Source organism: Meriones unguiculatus, chromosome 8 (assembly GCF_030254825.1).
Source record: "Meriones unguiculatus strain TT.TT164.6M chromosome 8, Bangor_MerUng_6.1, whole genome shotgun sequence".
Taxonomy (NCBI): domain Eukaryota; kingdom Metazoa; phylum Chordata; class Mammalia; order Rodentia; family Muridae; genus Meriones; species Meriones unguiculatus.
The window spans coordinates 92,812,397-92,833,479 of NC_083356.1; the positions used below are offsets into that span (position 1 = coordinate 92,812,397).

General features: G+C 42.7%; 1 protein-coding gene across 2 annotated transcripts in view; it reads right to left on the reverse strand.

Annotated features, from left to right (window-relative positions):
* The window catches only part of Neb (nebulin), a 192,595-nt gene that overhangs the window by 75,641 nt on the left and 95,871 nt on the right, over positions 1–21,083 (reverse strand). Inside the window, exons 70-83 of one of the 2 annotated variants that reach the window (XM_060390153.1) lie at positions 20,408–20,515; positions 19,066–19,377; positions 17,588–17,791; positions 15,829–15,933; positions 14,944–15,051; positions 13,301–13,612; positions 12,046–12,249; positions 10,916–11,020; positions 10,666–10,773; positions 9,564–9,875; positions 8,747–8,950; positions 7,879–7,983; positions 6,695–6,802; positions 4,939–5,250 (exon numbers count right to left, since the gene is read on the reverse strand). In XM_060390153.1, the coding sequence (XP_060246136.1) occupies positions 4,939–5,250; positions 6,695–6,802; positions 7,879–7,983; positions 8,747–8,950; positions 9,564–9,875; positions 10,666–10,773; positions 10,916–11,020; positions 12,046–12,249; positions 13,301–13,612; positions 14,944–15,051; positions 15,829–15,933; positions 17,588–17,791; positions 19,066–19,377; positions 20,408–20,515 (2,607 nt within the window). The remainder of the gene's footprint in view (positions 1–4,938; positions 5,251–6,694; positions 6,803–7,878; positions 7,984–8,746; positions 8,951–9,563; positions 9,876–10,665; positions 10,774–10,915; positions 11,021–12,045; positions 12,250–13,300; positions 13,613–14,943; positions 15,052–15,828; positions 15,934–17,587; positions 17,792–19,065; positions 19,378–20,407; positions 20,516–21,083) is intronic. The other variant, XM_060390154.1, reaches the window with a different exon arrangement.

Genomic DNA, 21,083 nt, shown 5'->3' on the forward strand with positions numbered 1-21,083 from the left:
CATCCATTCCCTCTGGATGATCACACCAGCTGTCCCTGAATGTTTCTGTGTCCCCCCTTCACCAGGATAAGCCCGCTAAAGCGACACTTCTTCCAAGGAATGTCTTGCTTCTCTTTTCATAGTGCCGCGGACCACACTTTCTCGGCCATTCCATTTTTTCCTGGTATTCTTTCATCAACATGTTTCTCTGTATCACTGTGGACTCCCTCACACGAGGGGCCACATCTTGATCTTTCTTCCTTATTTGCCATCCCGTCTTTTGTGCTAATACAATGCCTGGCACACGGCATAGTTAATAAGTATTTTTAGAAGGATAATTAAGAAATCAAAACCAACTGCACAGTTTTGGCCTTGATTGAGGTTTTTTTTAATCTAAGTTAGTCCCTCTCTTTCAACTGGGATCTGGCACATCCTTGATTATCTCCCCACATATAAAAGTTAAGCAGATTAAAAACTGTTCTATTGTTAAAACACCAGCAATTAATAAAAAAAAAGCCATTGGCTAGAAGTGATATTTTAATAACTAGTTACGGGACACAAATGCCAAGCTAAAATGGGAATAAGAGAATGAAAATACTAGAAAATCTCAAAGAAGGGTGGCGTCACACACTGCAGGGCTTAAAATAAGACAGCCACAGAACTCATGTTTCCATGTCCCATTTTTAAAGAATGTGATTTAAGTATGTGCCTCAACATACTAATGCAGTTTATGCTGAAACTGGATTGCATCTGCCAGCGGGCAACTCAAGTCGTTATAGGCATAGCACCTTTCATAGTTCATTCAATATTTAATAAGCATCTCTTGAAGAATAAGGAAACCAAGTTCAGAAAATTAAAAAGGAAGACATCCATTTTACACAAGAAATACATGACCTTGGCTGGAAAGACGGGGCAGTGCTTAAGAACATTGGCTGCTCTTCCAGGGGAACCAAGTTCAATTCCAGCACCCACATGGCAGTTCACAACCATATAACACCAGTCCCAATGCCCCTATGGGCACCAGGCACACACATGGTGTGCAGACATGCATGCAGACAAAATACACATACACATAAAATAAACAAGTAACTTATTTTTAAAAAAGGAAACACACAACCTTATAGAATCCATAATTTTAGAAAAACTGAGTTAGCATACATCTAAAAATATCTTGGCTAAGATAAACACACCAATGTCAAGAACATTCCATTTCAGGAAAATAAGTGAGTTCAAAGCACATCCCTAACCTTTGAAATTAGTTCCAAGGAAGACATCCCTGTGTTCTTCAACAATACAACTAATGGGCCATGGATAGTCTCACACTGAACAAACTGTAAGTGTTAAATACCTCAACAAGTGTCCAGAAAAATTCTGGTAGCACCTTGTCAATGAACATTAGAACCTCCTGAACAAATCTAGCCATAACATAGTCAGTCAGTAAGGCTTTCTAGAAAATTGACAGGAGTCAGCATGCCGAGCCATGGAAGGCTTTCTTCCCGGGGACACTTACATCGCTCTGCAGGTCATAAGCTTTCCTGGCTTGGATCACATCGTTCTGGTCGGGAAAGCAAGACCACTGGTGCAGGTACTGGCGGTAGTCAACATTGCTTGCTAATGCCTGGCCCTCTTTGGCAGCGTTGATGGATACCATGTCTACTGGGATGGAGATCTTGGCCTTGTGGTCATTGTAAGCTTTTTTGTACAGCCTGTCATTTTGCATCTTCAACACGTTCGCTGCCCAAACCAGTTTCGGGTCTTCCTTGGCACTGGGACACCCGATGTAATGGCCTTTCTGCTTCTCATAAGCAGTTTTGTACAGATACTGGGGAACGCGGGCACAAGAAGGAAGATCAGGTTTCCCACACTTGCTTTTCCCACAGACAACATCTTCCCATTGACAGCCATCCCACCTCCCTTGGGTCACCTTTATTTTAGATGCTATTTATCTCTAAGTTCATGCTGTAACTTTCTCTTTTTTTTCTTCATTGTCTGTGTTCTCCAGACCCTGGGAGCTGTTTGCTACCTTCAGATGTCTTATTATAAATAGCCACAACCCTGTACTCCCAACCAATCACTTTAAATGACATCAATGGCTTAAGGTTATCCTGAAATTGTAAACTTATTTTTTAAAATGAGTTTTAAATGTATAACATAGAAATGGAGGATAACGAGCATGCCTGTTATATGAAAATAACTTACAGTGTTTAAAAAATACTTATCCCTGTATTTGCCTACAATTATCTCGGGAACCACAAGTAGTATGTGTGTCACACTTCGGGATAATAACATTTTCTATGTACATTAACCCAACAAACGTGTGTTCTTGTAAATTAACTGATGCTGAGAAGTCTTGGGGATGGAGGAAAAAAATTTGTCCATAAATATAAGAATTGTAGAACTAAGTGAAGTCACAGGAACGGTCTCAAATCACTGTGCAAGTTGTTCTGGAATTTGGAATTTTAAAACAATATACTAAAAAAAAAATACTGACATTCTTCTCCTAACATAATTCCTGAGGAATTAAGTCAAACTTTCTAAGTGTCGACAAGTCAGTGTTTGCTGAAGCTGGACAGGGAGGGTCACTTACGTCACTGGCAATATCCCGAGAGGCCTTGGCGTGCTGGATTCCGATGGCATCTGCACGTATGTCGTAACCGGTCATCTTGACATCATCCCAAGCCTTCTGATACTGTTTCTGCAAACGGGGATTGCAATGCCACCGTAAGTCAGAAGAGGGAGCTGCTGAATCAGCATTCTGGCTCAAGCATAGCTATTAGCAGCACATGCGTTTATAGTGACAATAAAGTACCACATTACTGGCTATTAAAAAAAAATGAACTACTGCTAACAGTTCTGCTGAACATAAATCTCTTCTAGAGTAGTAGGAAAGGCTAGTTTCATACTGACTTTGATTTCACTTACATTTTCAATGATTCGTAGTAAATGAATCTCCAATACTTTTTTTTATGACCGAAATTTCAGAGGCAGTAAGCCATATTAAAAAACAATCACAAAACTATGCCTTTGTTAGCTTTTAGAGAAAAAACAAAAACAATGATGGTACATTGAAAAATGAAAACCAAGCATTATTATACAAATAACTTTAGGTTATATTACATTTTATTTTTTGAGGAAACTGTTGCCTTTTCCTTTCCAACAAAGATATATCTCTACACTATAAAAAAGCGGAGATACATACAAATTACCAGTGTCTTAAAGACTAGGCCATGCTTTTTGCCTAACTTTTGTGGTATACGTTGAGGAAAGGTTTGGTAGACAGAGTTCAGAGAAGCCAATACTGCCGAGCCTTACATTGCTGATCTGGATGGCATTCAGTTTGGACTGAAGCATTATTGGTGTGTCGGCCGGAATGGTCACGTTTGCCTTCTCTTTGTCCCAGGCGTCACGGTACAGCGGCTGGCAAGTGCAAAGAGTGACAGTATGGCAGATTAGGACGTCACTTACCACATGAATAACGTTTCAAGTTAAAGGTTAGCGTTGGGTGTTCCCTACATATATTTTGTAATTTTTATTTACAAACACCGAATGGCTTTGTGAATAATTCATATCCGGTGCAATATAATTTTTAATATGGTGGTAAAAATTTCTCGTCCAATTATGACACCAGGGTGCCTCTTAGGTCTAGAAATCCTGATAACCTACAATGCCAATTAGGACTTTGCTTTCTTAATCAAAATAACTGTCATGCCTCAGGATGGGCCGGCCCCGGACTTGTCATCCTAAGTCATGGGTAAATAACCACAAATAAGTGGCAGTTTTGTGATTATAGCATTAAGTAGCATTTCAGCTTGCGTCTTCAAAAGCAATTAGAATGTGTGTCAGAGTCTGGTCCCTGCTGATCTGACCTAAGATCTATCAAATACAGAGATGGCTGACTCTGACGGTCTGGACTCAGCTGTGCCCCAGATCTTACTTCCTGTGATCTTGGCAATTTGAAGTTCACAATCCGAATTCTCCTTGACTGAGATTTGTCTCGGAAACATAGCCACAGCAGCTCACCTCACTGATTTGCAGGGCGTTAGTCTTCGCCAGGATCACTTCCGGGGTGTCCACAATGCTGGTGAATTTGTAGGCCTCGGGCTTGATACGATACAACCGTTCATTCAAAAGATTCTGAGCGTTCTTCACCCTCACCACGTCCACGGAACCCTCTGTCAACCATCCGATACCCTTCATCCATTCCAGGTCTGACTTGTACACATTCTGTATGGAGCAGAAGGACATGGGACAGGAAGGCTCGGGTTAGCCGGTGCGTGAAGACCACACCTAACCCCTACCTAAGTCAGTCAAGTGGCATCCGGGTCACACTTGAATCTCTCTGTGTGGTCTCTCTGGCACCCATCCCTAGGAGAAGTTCCTGGGCTCCTGTGGTAATTGGAGCACAGCTCACAAAGGCGTGGCCCTCGGTGGAAGGACAGACCGCAGTGGGCGAAGCGATGGATGGGGATGGCACACAGTTTTTGTTTTTACATTAGGCTCAGTTTTTGTGCCTGCTACCTGATGTGGGTCTTTCATGAGCCACTGGGAATAACAGCTGTGGGGATAGTAGGGAAGGAGGCTTTAGATGTATACATAGTAAGAAAACACCTCTATACCATTTCCTACGTGTGTCAACTAAGTTAAACCAGTATTGCCTTATGCTTTTATCGGTTTTTGAAATTTAGATGTCTGATCATGCAGAGGTCAGAACAGGGGAACTGAAATTTTCTACTTAATTACACAGAATAAGACTGATTTTTTTTTTTTTTTAATCTTGGTGAATAGCTTCCTGCTACCGTCCTTCCTAAGAGAGAAAACGTCAGAACAGCTTCTATTGTTACCATGGACTGCGCAGAACGCCCTAGGCCACATTAAGACTGCTGTCTAAACGAGGCCTCTGGAGCGTTTGCTATGATTAAGCCCACGCATCCACCTCCCTGCGGGCTGCGGCACACTCACGTCGCTCTGCAGCTCGTAGGCTTTCTTAGCCTGGATCACGTCATTCTGGTCCGGCAGGCACGTCCACTGGTGCAGGTAATTGCGATAATCAACGTCGCTGACCAGGACTTGGCATTTCTTGGCTTGAACGATTGACATCATGTCCAGGGGTGTGTTGTAAATCCCTTTAGACTTCTCGTAGGCTTTCTTGTATTCCCTGTCACTCTGGATCTTAGCAGCGTGTATAGACCATACCAGCTTGGGGTCATCTTGCAGGCTGCGGAAACCCACATGGTGTCCGAGCTGCTTTCTGTAACCTTCTTTGTATTTGTACTAAAAGAAAATTTTTTTTTGGGGGGGGGAGCAGAAAAAGACAAATCATTTATTGATATTTTTCTTTACGTGATTTCAGAATTTTAATCTTAATGCAAATTGGCTCAACACTGGAAGCCATTATATATTTCAGTTTAAAAGACATCAGGAATACTTTAGACTGATGAACAGATCAGGAAGAAAACACTATGATGAATTAAAATTATGTTAAAAAAAAAAACCAAAAGAACCCAAAACCTAACATTTCTGAGCAATCACTGTTTGCCAGACATACTGCTGAGAGCTTCAGATGTATAAGGTTTATCCATACTAAACAGATGAGATTTTTAAAAAATTCTAAAATAGCTAAACAGTGGTAGTTATAATCACAGTTAATTCTCACAGAGTTGCTGTGCAATAGATCCTATGATATCCCACAATTCAAAAAAAAGACGGCACTGTGTAAGTGATATGGTTGCTGGGTAGGTGGAGGGTTCAGTCATATAGACCCCACAGCATGGAAGGGGCCCGAGGGAAGGCTTGACTTTAGAGGTGAGATGAAATACACATTTTTTTTTTTTCATAAAGCAAGATCACTGGTTTCAAGCAATAGGTTTCTGAAGACAATAAGTCTTCAGATGGGAGCTTTAATCTGATAAACTTTGGAGAGAGATGATGCCCTTTTCTTTCTTGTGTTTGGATAACCTGGAAACATTTGGATCAAAGGGAGGAAACTGGAATTAAGGTGTGGGTACTGGTGGATAAGAGGTGAAAATGAGGACTGAGGAGGAGGAGGATGAAGCTGATATGTGAATAGATAAGGCGAAGAGGGGGACCAGAGAAAGAAAGAAGGGGTGAGATGTAGTTGTTTTGGCTGGCTTGTTTTTGAGACAAGGTTTCTCTGTGTAGTCCTGGCTGTTCTGGAACTCACTCTGTGGGCGAGGCTGGCCTTGAACTCAATTCCACCTGCCTCTACTTCTGGGATTAAAGCATGTACCACCACACTCATCTTAAGAAAGGAGTGTTTAAGGAAGAGAATCCCATTACTGCTGGTGAACTTTAAATTAGCAAGAAGCAAACGTAAAAACATTGCTGAAAAGTTATGCATAAGCCTCTAACATAAAATATGATTTCAGTCTTAAGTGTTGTGCAGAATGACTATCATTTATATTGTGGAGAATGCCAGAAATATTTAGGGATAAAGTGACATTGTAGTGGTTTCTGAGTTTTCATCCCAAAATTTAAAAGTGATATTTTGTTGTTACTGATTAACAATGCAAAAGTGATATCTTTTACACACTTATTTTAATTGTAACACTTTCATTCCTTTTAATATTTCAAGTAGAGAATGTCTGCAGCACAAGACAAAACACAATTGTTTGCATGGAGTATAAAAAAAAAACAGTCTTGAAATAGTCTTTGCTTTATGGAAGAGAAACCCCCAAAGCTAACAGAAGGAAGTTACCTCACTGGCAATCTCTCTGGAGGCTTTGGCATGCTTGATCTCAATGGCATCTGCTCTTAAGTCGTAGCCTTTCTGCTTGGCTTCATCCCAGTCTTTTTGGTAGAGTTTCTAGGGAGCCAGAACACAGGTTTGTTTAGAAAATGAAAACAGACTCCTAGCAGGCACAGCAGACTTCATAAGCCATAATGTAAAAGCAGGGTAAGGAAGACCTTCATCTCTGAGGCCCTTTGCTGTTAGATATTTACTTTGCAGCAGAGGAGACCTCTGATGGAAAATTTAAAGCTAAGCATCTACTGGTACCAATGACTGAACATTTACTGTCCTCACAATTTGGTGTGTGGTTGAAAATATTCCCCTGCCCCAGAACATGGAGATTTCAGAACAAATGATGAAGACAGATGCTTTATTATGGTCCAGAATGACCTGCTAAGGTTGTCTTTTAATTTTGCCCCTTTGTTCTTTAGAATTTTTTTCTTTATTTTTATTTTTTTTCTGTCTCTGTGTCTGCCTGCCTTCCTTCCTTCCTTCCTTCCTTCCTTCCTTCCTTCCTTCCTTCCTTCCTTCCTTCCTTCCTTCCTTCCTTCTTCCTTCCTTCCTTCTTTCCTTCCTTCCTTCCTTCCTCTCTCCCTCCCTCCCTCCCTCCCTCCCTTCCTTTTTCTGATCTTTTCTAGACAGGGTTTCTCCAAGTCCCTGGTTGTCCTGGAACTTGCGCTGAAGACTAGGCTGATGTCAAACTCACAAAGACCCATCCACTTCTACCTGTCTCACAAGAACTGGGATTAAAGTTTTTTGATGAAGGAATGTGCCATTATCTCTTGCTCTTTGAATGTAATTAAAGATTTCCCTTGTCAATCACTTGACTTTGGAATGTCAAACAGAAAGGTATTATCAGAAGACCTTTGATGTCGAGCCTGGAGGTGTTTGACTAGAGTATTTCCAGGAATACATAAGGACCTAAGCAGCAGACATCGGCTCTGGGAAGATGGTTGCAAGGCTGAAGGGAGAACACTTTAGTTGATACCCTCAGCCAAGCAGCTAGGCTATCCTCTTGGAAGACAGAACTTTTACCCATGGATGCAAAAGAAAAAAAAATCTAAAAAAAAAAATTCTAGCACACCAAAGCCATACACAATGCTCATCAGCTAGACGATAAAGGCTTTGCACTCAATTCTTATTCTGCTTACATTGCTAATCTGCAAGGCATTGATCTGGGCCTGCAGCATGGTTGGCGTGTCCAAGGGAATGTTGATGTTGGTTTTATCTTTATTCCAGGCTTCCTGATACAGCCTCTGTGGACAAAAAGGAAATATCACTTTAACTCAGCAGCTGAGAGTAGATATCTGAAACCTCAAGACTTGGCAACAATTGTATTTAAAGTCAAATGTTGCTGTATGTGTGTATAATGGCCAATTTGATGCTCTAATTTCAATATTCAGACACAGAGCTTGACATTACTCAGGAGACTTCAAATAACACAAAGTGCCCCCCATTGTGTGAAGGGGCCTTATCTACCAGCTGAAGGCTATAATACTCCCGCTTCCCCCTCCAGAGGGAATTCTGTCAGCAGACCACCCATGATACTGAGCTGTCCTACCCCGGGGTCTCCAGTCTAATCTATCTTGCAGATTCTAGAACTGCCAGCCTGCCTCGTCACATGAGCCAGTTTCCTAAGCTTGTCATTCTCTTTCTACGTATACATTTATAGATAGGTCCCGCTGGACCTGTTTCTCTAGGGAATCTTGACTCACGCAATGCTATTATGTAGTATTATGTTGCATGCCTTAGTACTAGTAAGGGTTAAATACTATTGAATTGCTATGGAGTGATTTCTCCAGGGTAGTTCTTCAGCGCCCCTGTGAGAAAGGAAAGACACATTCCCCCTGCCAGAGTTCTGCCTTCGGTGTGACTGCATTCAGAGAGTCAAGAGACCCTCAGACTTACCCCTCAGTGGAATCCTTTGAAGAGAACAGTCGATTTTTCTCAGATTTACCTGCCCTCATCAGAACACTGCGTCCAGAAACGCAAGAGCTCAGTAGCGGGGGGAGCTCTTACCTCACTCATTTGCAGAGAATTGGCTTTTGCCAGGACAACTTCTGGAGTGTCCACGATGGAGGTGAACTTCAAGGCTTCCGGCCGAGTCCTGTACAGTCTTTCATTCACGAGGTCTTGAGCGCCCTTCACTCGGGTGAGCTCCACAGAGCCTTCTGGCATCCAGCCAATGCCACGCAGCCACTCCAGGTCTGCTTTATACACATTCTGCCAAGACATCAGACCAAAGCGTTTTGACTGTTAGACACACCCTCTGTTAGCCGAAAACCCAAGGGTTTGGGGAGAGAGGCGGACAAACACCGGGGATGTTGGTTCTACACTAGAAAGGTTTTGTTCTTACGGGCTTCAGGGGTTTTAATATTGACGACAAAAAGTGATTTGTAACAGCGTAGTTATTTCTACTGACGATGAATATTAATAGCATTTATGAATTCCCAAATATAATTATTTGAAAGTTTAAAAGAATTATATAATTGGAAAGACATTTACAGGGAACTTTTGTTGACGCTCATTCCGCTTCAATCCTGTGGTAAATGATTCACATACTGTCTAGTGTTTTGGAGCTGGCGATAACTATTTTAAAATGTTCAGATTTACTGTATCTGTTTGATTTGCCAGAAATTACAGATGACATGAAAAACGTTGTTTGGAAATGTAAAGAGATGGTCTCGGCGGGGCTTTCCATCGCATTATCAACAGTGTGACCAATACTTTCCTGGGCTATGTGTAGCCCACACACCTATACCCAGAGGCCCTGACTGAACAGCTAACAAACATCCCGTCTCTTTGCTCCCTCTTCCCCTAAGTTCCTGTTACGTACATTGCTCTGCAGCTCGTAGGCCTTCTTCGCTTGAATGATGTCATTTTGATCAGGCAGGCAAGTCCAGTTGTGCAGGAAGTTGCGGTAGTCCACATCGCTGACCAGTGTTTGGCACTTCTTGGCCAGCACCAAGCCCAGCATGTCCACTGGGCTGCTGAACTTGGTCTTCCACTTCTGGAATTCCTTCTTGTACTCCCTGTCACTGTGAATCTTTCCTGCGTTCATGGCACACATGATCCTGGGGTCATCTTCAACGCTCTGGGCTCCAATGTGGTGGCCTTTCTGTTTTTCATAGGCTTCCTTGTATTTGTACTAAAATGCCAGAAACAGGTTCAGAATCCCAGGTTTAGGTCACATGAAACACACAGGAATTTCAAACCTCATCTTTCTGACACCCCAGTATACCGTTTACACTTTTCTACTGTCATGAAAATAACTGGGCGGAAGAGATGGCTCAGCGGTTAAAAGTACTGCCTGCACACCAATAAAAAAGGCACCAGATCTCATTATAGATGATTATGAGCCACCATGTGGTTGCTGGGAATTGAACTCAGAGGTGGCTCAGAGATGGTTAAGAGCTCTGGCTACTCTTTCAGAGGTCCTGAGTTCAATTCCCAGCAACCACATGGTGGCTCATAACCATCTATAATAAAATTTGGTGCCCTCTTCTGGTGTATAGGCAGAATACTGTATACGTAATAAATAAATACATCTTAAAAAAAAAAAAGAGTACTGGCCGCTTCTTCCAGAAGACAGGTGTTATTCCAATACCCACATGGCAGCTCATTAGGGAATCTGATGCCCTCCTCTAGCCTCCTTGAGCATGACATCCCTATGGTGCACAGACATACATGCAGGCAAACACACACATAATATAGAATACATTAAATTTAAAATGCAGTAGTAACTGGTATATATCAATTGATGATATCCTCATCGTTGAGAACTCTCCTTGCAGCAACTCGAATTCTAAAATTCTGTGAAACAAGCGGGAGAGGTCTGGGGAGATGCACGCAGCAGCAATTACAGAGTGGTCCACTAGGCAGAATTGTGGGATGCTCAGCACTACGGAAAGCACAGGGTCAAGAGGGAAGGCACTCACATCACTAGCAATGTCCCTGGAGGCCTTGGCACTTTTGATGGAAATGGCATCCTCTTTCAGGTCATAGTCCTTCATCTTTGATTCATCCCATCCCTTGGTGTATAGTTTCTAGGTAGAAAAAAAAATACAATAGAAAATGAAGCTGTTTTAAAAACCTAACGGACCACTCCCAGAGAAGTCACTGTTAAGGTGGAAAGGCATTTTAACGACCTCTACGAAGGCTTTGACAATACCCGGGGACATCTCTTACCTGGCTGATATTGGCAGAATTGCTCTTGGCCAGCAGGATTTCGGGAGTGTCTGGCATGACGTGGATGGAAGTTTTGTCGGCATCCCACGCCTCTGTGTATAAATGCTGTGGAGAGGGAGGAATAAAGCCCTCTGCTGAAGCCAGTAACGTTGCAGTGACTCTCAAACAGGACTCATAGTTTACTACAAATAAAGCCTTGGTAAACTGTAGAACACGGCAACAAAGAAACACTGCAGAGCAGCCCGAGAGCTTCCGCCAACCAACATGATGGTCTCACTATGACTTTGCTTCACCCAGCGAACCATGGTTTTCCTCCCAGAACCTCTGGGGGAGCATCTGATTGCACATCTGCAAACTGTAGGCTGAGCGCTCTCGAGAAGGGCATGCACTCTTCACGCTCCCGTTTAAAGGTGGATAATGGTATTTTTTGGTGACTGTTAGGGATTGTAATATCTAAAGCGCCTTGAGTCACAGTAGATTGTCTTCTTGATGGCTATGCTGTTGTATAAATTAGCTTGTGGAGTTTTATTCTGCAAACTCTGGAATCTGCTCTCCAAGAGAGGATTTCTAATTCTCTCCTGAGGGCTCACCCTCACTAAAGACATCCATGCAGGGTTAGGGGAATTCATGTCAGTTCAATTCAACCTAAAATGTGTAAATGTACCTACTAAGGATCTACGGATTTGGTCAAGGATCAACAGACAGCTGGGACTCTGCAGAAAATAATCTTCTATCTTGTGTCACAATACTGCAGCAAGCAACAGTGACAGCTCAGTTTCAGAAGTGGATTTTTCACAGCCCAAGTCAGCAGAGTGAAAGAGGCAACTAGGCTGTTACATGAAACACAGACCAAGAAAACCAGAGGCCTGGACAGGTCATAGCTGAGGAGGGCATGTGTGATAGTGTAGGGAGGTCAGCTCAGGCTCTGCTTTCACTGTACACACGGTTAGAGGGCCACTGGCAGAAGCGCACAGGGAGCTAGCTAGAATTCCTGACGTCATTCTGCGGGAGGCTGCAGAAGTGAGCCCTTTCCCGACTGTCGTTCCTTGGCTCACGGGGCCACCTCCCACCTCACAGGCCAAGTCCATGGGAGGCCTGACTCGGGTGGCAGAAGACCAGGAAGGACCCACCTTGCTCATGGTGATGGCATTATTTTTTGCCAGGACAATCTCTGGGGTGTCCGTGATACATGTGAACTTGAGCTGGTCCGCAGGCTGGCGATACTTCCTGTCGCTCAGGATTTCACCTGCTCTCTTCACCTTTTCCACCTCTACAGAGCCAATGGGAACCCACCCGATGCCTCTCAGCCACTCAAGGTCAGCCTTGTAAACAGCCTGAAAAAAAAGTGCCAAGCATTCAGACATTACCCTAGTCATCTTGGCATCTGGCTTTGACTTAAACACATACAAATAGGAATGAATCGTATTTTTGTACAATTTTAGGAAGATCTACAATTGTTTAAAATGGTTGATCAAACACCTTGTCCCTGCGGTTGGCTGGTATTTGCAGTTTTTTTCTGAGACCCATTAAATCTGTTCCACATTTGATTTCAGTGATGCAAAATAACATTAAGGGAATTACCGCCTGACTTCTGGGGTAAGGTGCTTGCTGTCTGAAGTGAGTCCCATACCTTTCCATGTGGAGATAATCCTCTTATTACACAGTGGGCTCCTATCTTGCTAACAGTGACCATCACAGATAGCTACATGATAGATACAGGGTGCATACTACTGGTGAGTAAATGTGGTTTCTTGTGCAAATACTAGTGTTTTCACATGATTTGATGTACGTGCTTCTGAATCATATGTTTCTTATATTTACTCTAAGCCTTTTATTTGTCTTAGAATTCATTTTGTTTGTTGAATTTAAGTAATCATCTATGAGAAAACTCTTCTTATAAGCAAAGGCAACATTTTGTTTTTATGGTTTTTGAAGAGCTTTTTTCCCCTGTATTTTTATAATACAATTACTTTTATAATTCTTCCAAAAAACAACTATTTAGTCAGAGCCCAACCAAATCAAGAAGCGACTACCGCAATAAGGGAGTGTCTGCATGGCAACAGCATACCTGTTGCTGACAACAAAAGTGGCTCTTGTGTTTTCAGGTCCTTACATTTTGCTAGTTATTATATGTATGGCTGTAATTATTTAATGTGTTAACAAACGAGTATGCATATTACCACAGCTCAGCTTTTGTTTAATATTTTTACAATCATTCTCAATGTGATTGTTTCCTTTGGGCCCAATGCTTATTTTATAACATTGTTTTGAAAAGGGGTTCATGGGTTTTTATCATACTTCCCAGAGAGCTCATGACACTGAAAATTTAGGATTTCCCTGCTGAACTGTTTGAACACATAGCTGACGAATATTAGACCCACTCACATCACTTTGCAGGTCATAGGCCTTCCGTGCCTGAATGACATCATTCTGATCAGGCAGGCAGGTCCATTCATGTAGAGGATGCTTGTAGTCTATGTCGCTAACAAGGATCTGGCACTTCTTGGCCAGCACCACCCCCAGCATGTCCACTGGGCTGCTGAACTTGGTCTTCCACTTCTCAAAGTCCTTCTTGTACTCCCTGTCACTCTGGATCTTGGCCACATGGATGGACCACATCATCTTGGGGTCATCCTTGATGTTCCGGGCTCCGATGTGGTGGCCCAGCTGTTTGCGGTAGCCCTCCTTGTACTTGTACTGAGGAAAGAAAAGGTATGTGAATCTGACAAAAAGAATACAAACTGCTTCTGTGTATCTTCCTATTATTGGCAAAACAGAGGTGAGTATTACCTACTCTGTTTATAAAACAAGATCCCGATGGCCATAGTCCATGCTTGTAGCAGGGCTGAGCCTGGACTGCATGGCTTCTTGTCTTTTGTATTCCCCCTTTCTCTAAACTATACTACCAAGCATACATTGAGTTTCTTAACAAATAAAGATATAGTATTTTTTTATCCATTAACATTAAGATTATTTTAGAATATCTCTCTTGTTGTTAAGACTCTGGAATGAATTTCTTGGTCGAGGACATGCATCACATATAGGTAGAGTTTAAATATCACGGAATTATTCTCCTTATTAGCCTGTCAACATTACTGAAGTTTTGCCAATAGAGAGTCATGCATTGGGGTTAGAATCTACCTGCTTTTAAAGTTCAAAAGTACTATATCGCGGCTTTACTGTGAGTCAGAGAGAGGGTACCCCCGCTCAGGAGCTGAGAACCCAGTGATGATTAAAGGAAGATCAGTTTAAAGTTTGGGACTGGGATGGGGAGACAGTTTGTGTTTCAAGAATGCACAGAACACAGACACTCTCTGAGGTGTTTCTTATGCGCAGAAAAGGAGAGAAGAGGTGAATGGCCACTGAGAAGTCCCACTTGCGTCACAGTCTGTTGATTATCATTAAGGAGTTCTTACAAGAGAAGTTCACTGAGAGTTACAAAGGATGAAAACAAACAAACAAACAAACAAACAAACTCTCTGCACAATGCCCACCAACCAGCCATGTCCTCCATCCAACCTTCTTTCATGTGACAGTAAATACGTGGAAGCAACAGGGAAAAAGAAGATCGCACCCACACTGGTGCATTTACCTGTAATGTCAGTCATTTTAATTTCATAAACATCTGGATTAACTACTGCTCGGTGTCTGAGGTTCAAAAAAAAAAAAAAACTATGGCCCGGGACACAGCTCAGAGGCACAGTCATCACCTACTTTGAGCAAGACCCTGGGTTCCACCCCCAGTACCAGAAAACAAAATGAAATGAATCAGTAGGTCTTTAAAAAAAAAAAAATGCTGTTTTCAAAAAGCGATGGTCTTTACCTGACTAACAGGCACGATGGGAAGGGTGGGTTCAGGTCCTTCATTCCACCCCCACCCACAACTTCAGCTTTGTGTAGAAGGGGAGCCACTAAAGAAGGTTGAAACTTGGAAGCAGGCAAGTTCTGGCAAGAAACGCTCTGAAAACTTCCATCTGACAAGGTTTTAAAGAAAGAAACACTTCTTAAAAAAAAAAAAATGAACTCACGTCACTAGCAATCTCTCTGGAGGCCTTGGCTGCTCGGATGGGAATGGCATCCAGGCGCATATCATAGCCCTGCCTCCTGGCCTCTTCCAGCGACAGTTTGTAGAGTTTCTGTGGAAAGAGTTCTTAGTCACTGCTCCCTTCAGGAGAAAGAACGCTGATTTCTGTTATTTTTTTTTCTATCCTCATTTCAGCTACTGAGACGAATCCCCTAGATGTGGCGGTGGTCCCTCATATAAGTGGGGGCAGGCAGTAGCCTACACATACCCATCTGTGTACTTGTCCCTTTTCACGTCCTGTAAAAGCTCAGGCTGCCTTGGACCTTGTTATGTAGCCCAGAGCCCGTTCAAACTCACGATCCTCCTGCCTCGCGCTTCCTTCTGAGTGCTGGGATTTACAGACGTGGCCTACCTTGCCTGACCATCCTACACATTTTAAATCATCTCCAGGTTGTTTATGATACATAATACAATAGAAGTCTATGTAAATAGTTTCATATGATTCAGGGAATTATTATATAAATAAAAAACCCAGCATATACTTCCGGAACAGGTACAGTTTGGGAGTATCTTTAGGCTAGGGATCAATCTATAGGTGTAGGACCACACTTGTAGCAGCTGACTACAGGGACCTTGTTCCCACCACTGACCCGAGGGAAGGCTTTAGAGGAGTGGCACTGTGAGGCTGTTTTCCCATAAGCACCCTGCTTCCTGATTGACAGCCGGGGACCGGTCTTCTTTGTGGACCCACCACAGAGCCAAAGAGTAAATTAAGGGTGAACTGTCTCTTTTGCTAACAAGGTCAGTTACAGGGCAGGTAATAAATTAGTCAAAGCATTTAACTAAGGGAAACATTACGGTCCCTCATCTTGCCTCTCTGGACACTCACATCACTGTAGTTTATCTTGTTGAGTTTGGCCAGCATGATTTCTGGAGTATCAGGCATGACATGGATGGTCTTCTTGTCATTGTCCCAGGCTTCGGTGTACAAGCGCTATTAAAAACAGGAGAAAAATGGTTTCGGCGTTCACAGAAATTATCTCTTTGATAGAAAGTAGAACTAAATTTATTAAAGCTACTTTTCTATGTTCCTTACTGAAAATTTATAAACAAATACTTTATTAAAATATTCAACAGTTCTGCAAAGAATAATTGGATTGTGGTATTTAAAAATACATCTGAGAAAGGATTATTTTCTCACAGCATTTGTGGTTTCTTTGTATTTTTTGAGACAGGGTTCCTTACAGCTCAGTTTAGCTTCAAAATCATTGCATATAACCTTGAACTCTGGATCCTCCTGTCTCCACCTCCCAATACTGGGATTATAAGCACGGGCCATCATGCCAGGCTTTATATATAGTATGTATGTGTTTATTTCAAATTCATTCTTTGAAAATGTCCTAAGTATCCATGGGCTGGCTAGTTTCATGTCACCTTAATACAGGCTAGTGTCATTAGAGCGAAGGGAACCTTCATTTTGAAACATCACTCGAGTGGCTGGTTTTGGGTGCCAACTTGACCCAAGCTAGAGTCATAGAGATGAAGGAGCCTCAGTGGAGGAAAGGCCATCACGGGATCTAGCTGTCAGGCATTTTCTCAGTGGGAATCATAGTGAGCAATGGGGGAGGGCTCAGCTCATGGTGGGTGGGGCCATCCCTTGGCTGACTGATGGTCCCGGGTTCTGTAAGAAGGTCGGCTGGGCAAGTCCTGAGGAGCAAGCCAGTAAACAGCACTCCTCCATCGCCTCTGCACCAGCCCTTGGTCCCCAGGTTCCTGCCCCACCTGAGTTCCAATCCTGACTTCCTTCAGTGATGAACAGCAATGTGGGAACATAAGCTGAATAAACCCTTTTCTCCCCAACTTGGTTTTCGGTCATGGTGCTTTGCTGCAGCAACAAAAACCCTAACCAAGACAATCACTGTAAGAAATATATTTTAGGAGAGAAACATTTATATTAAAACAGGTAATCTCAACTCAGAAAGCAAAAAAACCACTTCTCTTAATATGTAGACTCTAGTTTATATTCTGTGTGTGTGTGAGGGAGAGGGAGAAGGAGAGGGAGGGAGAAAGAGAGAGACAGAGAGAGGCAGAGAGAGAAAGAGAGAACTGGCAAGATGGTTAAGTGTGTAGGAGTGATTGCTGCCAAGCCTGACAACCTGATTTGATTCCAGGGACTCATATAGTGAAAGGAGAAAACTGAATCCCATAGATTGTCATATGACCTCCACATGTATGTCACGGCACACGTCTGTATGTATGCGTGTATGTATACATACACGACATAAGTAAGTAAATAACTAATTAAAATGTAATAGAGAATATCAATGAGTGTAAATGTAGGCAAAACCTTCAAAAACTAGAAAGGAGGCCAAGAAAGGCTAAAAAGCATGGAGAAGCTAAGGGGATGAAAAAGGAACACACACCACACAAAAGCAGAACAGAGACGGGGGGGCAGTAAAAGAGGACGGGCTGTGGGCAAAGGGGTGGGAGAGATAGGAGGGAGCTGCCCAAACACATTCAATATGCTCATTAAGTCATTCAAAAGGCACAATAGTCCTCACAGTAGTCTTGGAGGCATACCAGCATGCCAGGCTTTGTCCTGCCCTGTGGTGCCTCTTGATGCTTCGTGGTAGAGAGTGAAGGCTCACCTTGTTCATGTTTATTGCGTTGTTCTTTGCCAACACCTGCTCCAGCGAGTCCGTTATGCTGGTGAATTTCAGTGTGTCTGGACGCTGGCGGTAGATGTTATCACTCAGGATCTCAGTGGCCCTCTTGGCTTTGACAACCTCCAAGGAACCAATGGGGACCCAGCCAATGCCTTTCATCCATTCAAGGTCTGCCTTGTACAGATTCTGAAGACCGACAGATGAGAAAGATGTATGAACTATCCTTCGGATTCATCCTAAAACATATACTCAAGAAACAGGTATGCTGATAACAGCCAGGTGTAGGTGGAAATGTGCTCAATATATAATATATACATATACAAATACAAAAACCTTCAAAAATTAATGAAAAAAAGGAATACGATTTCTCCTGAACAGATAAAGCTGTCAGCATACTCAGATTCCTGGTCCCTGACTAATACTGTTGAACCCTCTGAAGATTTTTTTTTCTTGAACTTTTTTTTTTAAAGGCAATATTCCTGTCCTTAAGAATTTTGCAAGATCCTTCAGAGTACCAGTACTCATTAAACCTTGAGAAATGAGTTCTAATCATCTCAAATAAAACCATGAGAGCTGACCAATGCCACAAAACATGGCAATCACTTAACTTCCATCTCTAAAAAAAAAAAAAAAATCACAAAATATCAAGTGAGTAAAGGAAATGTGCCGATGTAGAGATATTAGGTATTGATCTAGTTTATTCCTGAGAGGATAAGCTGTTAATATAAGATAAATGGTTTTGAAAAAAAATAGCTTCCCATTTTCCTGTAAATTTAAAGTATAGACTTTCATTAAAGTAATATAAAACAACACACTTTTATTCCCACTCTTTATTACTCTGCCAACATGTGTTCTTGCTCTCTTTTTACTCTTATTTTGTTGACCAAAAAGTCACTAGTGATGATTTTCTTTCCTTCCTTCTTTCTTTCTTTCCTTCCTTCCTTCCTTCCTTCCTTCCTTCCTTCCTTCCTTCCTTCCTTTCTCTCTTTTCCTTCCTTCCTTTCTCCCTCCCTTCCTTCTTCCCTTCCTTCCTTCCTTTCTCTCTCCCCCCCTTCCTCCTCCTTTCCTTTCTAGACAGAGTCTCGTAGCAGAGGCTGGGCTTGAAAACTTACAATGCAGCTAAGGCTGGCCTTGAACTCCCAATCCTCCCTGCCTCCACTTCCAAGGTTCTGGGATTACAGGTGTGAGACAACACGGCTGGGTCAGCAGTGTTATTTTGAGGGCTAAGCTTTAGCTGATTCAGACAAAAGAAGCCTGGATCACCAGGAGGCGCATTGCTATATAGTGTTAATAGTACTTCCTATTTCACACATAACCTTTGGAGGGATTTCCAATGAGAAACTCCTTTCAGACATTCTTTTCATACTTCTAGGGACATATAGATGCCAGACCCTTGACACTAATCAGAATCTCAGACATTTATCGCTAAAATGTTTTCATCCTGCACTGGGAATACTCACATCACTCTGGAGGTCATATGCTTTCCGAGCCTGTATGACATCATTCTGGTCTGGGAGGCAGGTCCACTCATGCAGGAGGTGTTTGTAGTCCACGTCACTGACCAAGGTTTGACATTTCTTGGCCAAAACAATACCAAGCATGTCCACTGGGCTGCTGTACCTTGTCTTGTATTTCTCAAATTCTTTCTTGTACTCACGGTCACTCTGCACTTTGGCAATGTGGAGGGACCACATCATCTTGGGATCATCATGGATTGCTCGGGCGCCAATGTGGTGACCTAACTGCTTCCGATAGGCTTCTTTATACTTGTACTGAAAAAGACACAGCCCAGGGTGTAAGGGAGGAGGAGGAGGTGGAGAGGACCATGCCCTGCCACTCCTGTGAGAATGTCCTCTGTGAAACGCCCTCTGTGAAAAGGTCCTTCCAGCAAGCTACTGTGATGCCATGTCGTGGGGCAAGAAGAACCCCACTATTCCTTCCATAAGTTCAGAGACTCATATGCTGGCAACAACTGAGCAAAAGGGAACACTGAAGGAGGCTGTCGATCATAGCCACAAGCCAATCCAGTGTCGGAGAACTCACCCGCCAGCCTGTTAGATGGCACCCTTGTGTGTGTGCCTACATGCTTTCTTTTCCTCGAGAGGTAGAGAAATAAAGCATGTGTGTTACTCAAGCTACATACACCCTGCAAGAGCATAACGAAACCCAGGGGGCATTTCTGAAATGGACAGTTTCTGCTACTGAATAGGCGTGGAGCTGTGGTTTCCTAAAATGAGAAAGTTATAAGTAGAGACCTTTTGCCTGACAGTGGGAAAGCGCTGAATCATCCACGACAGTTACTGAGGTCAGGTTCACTGTTTCTGACCATAACTAGAAAGCTTGAAAAGCCCGTGAAGATGAACACTGCTTTTCCTTTTGGGAAACATGTCTAGGAATCTGTTATCTTCACTTTAAGAGTGCAGACATGATGATTCTGCAAACCTCAGAGCAAAGGGACCTTCAGCCACTGGCTATCTTCTGCGCTCCTTGCTGTGTAGGCAAACCCAGATAAGCCTATTTCATTTTTGGCTTCATTGTCTTGAGTTATATGAGACCCCAAGAGCATCTAGATACTAGTCCATCTGCCTTTGAGGCATCTGCTCTATTTAACAAAGACAAGAGGCAAGATCAAAGGAGCACAGAGCAGGTGTAGACCATGAGCCTAGGCTCATGAGCGAGTTACCCACTATCCCACCTCTACTGCGCCAGGTGGATGATGGCTAAGGGAAGTCCTACAGTATCATAGAAATGTGATTCCCTGTGCCAGGGGCTGGTCTGACTGGTTACAGGGTCAGCTCTTACATCACTAGCAATGTCCCGGGAAGCCTTGGCAGCCACGATGGGAATGGCATCGCTCCTCAAGTCATAGCCTTCCTTCTTAGCTTCTTCCATGGCCTGGCGATACAGGCTCTGGGGGAAGAAGAAAGACACTTTTAGATGTAAAGCCCATGTTCACTTGAAAACCACAAAAATTTTTTTTGGGGGGGTGTCAAAAGGGGACAGCCCTTGGATATAGAACTATGCAATCTTAACCAAATCACAACACAACAAAACAAAAAGGATTTTTCCAAGCTATTAAATTAAATGGAAATTGCACATTTGGTAAACTGTAGCACTGCATCTTCTTGCACAAATCCTTACATATTTTAGACACTAACTAGTTCTCATTGGTGTTTAAGTCAGTCAGCACTTGCTCCTTTCATAAGACAGCCAAGAAGAATAACTCCAAATTTGAAATGGGAACATTTTTACCTGACAGTCAGAATCATTATATAACTGTACAATGTATAGTCATTGTATAATACATAAAAAAGCACTATAACCATGTGTTCATAATCAAAACCTTGCTGCAATAAGACTGGGTGACCATTTCTAAAAGTCTCTGTCAATATTTAATTGTTCTAGCAAACTGGTCTCAACTGCTGGAAATCGGTAGCAGATACCAGGATAGTAGATACCAAAAGACTTAGGAGTCAAA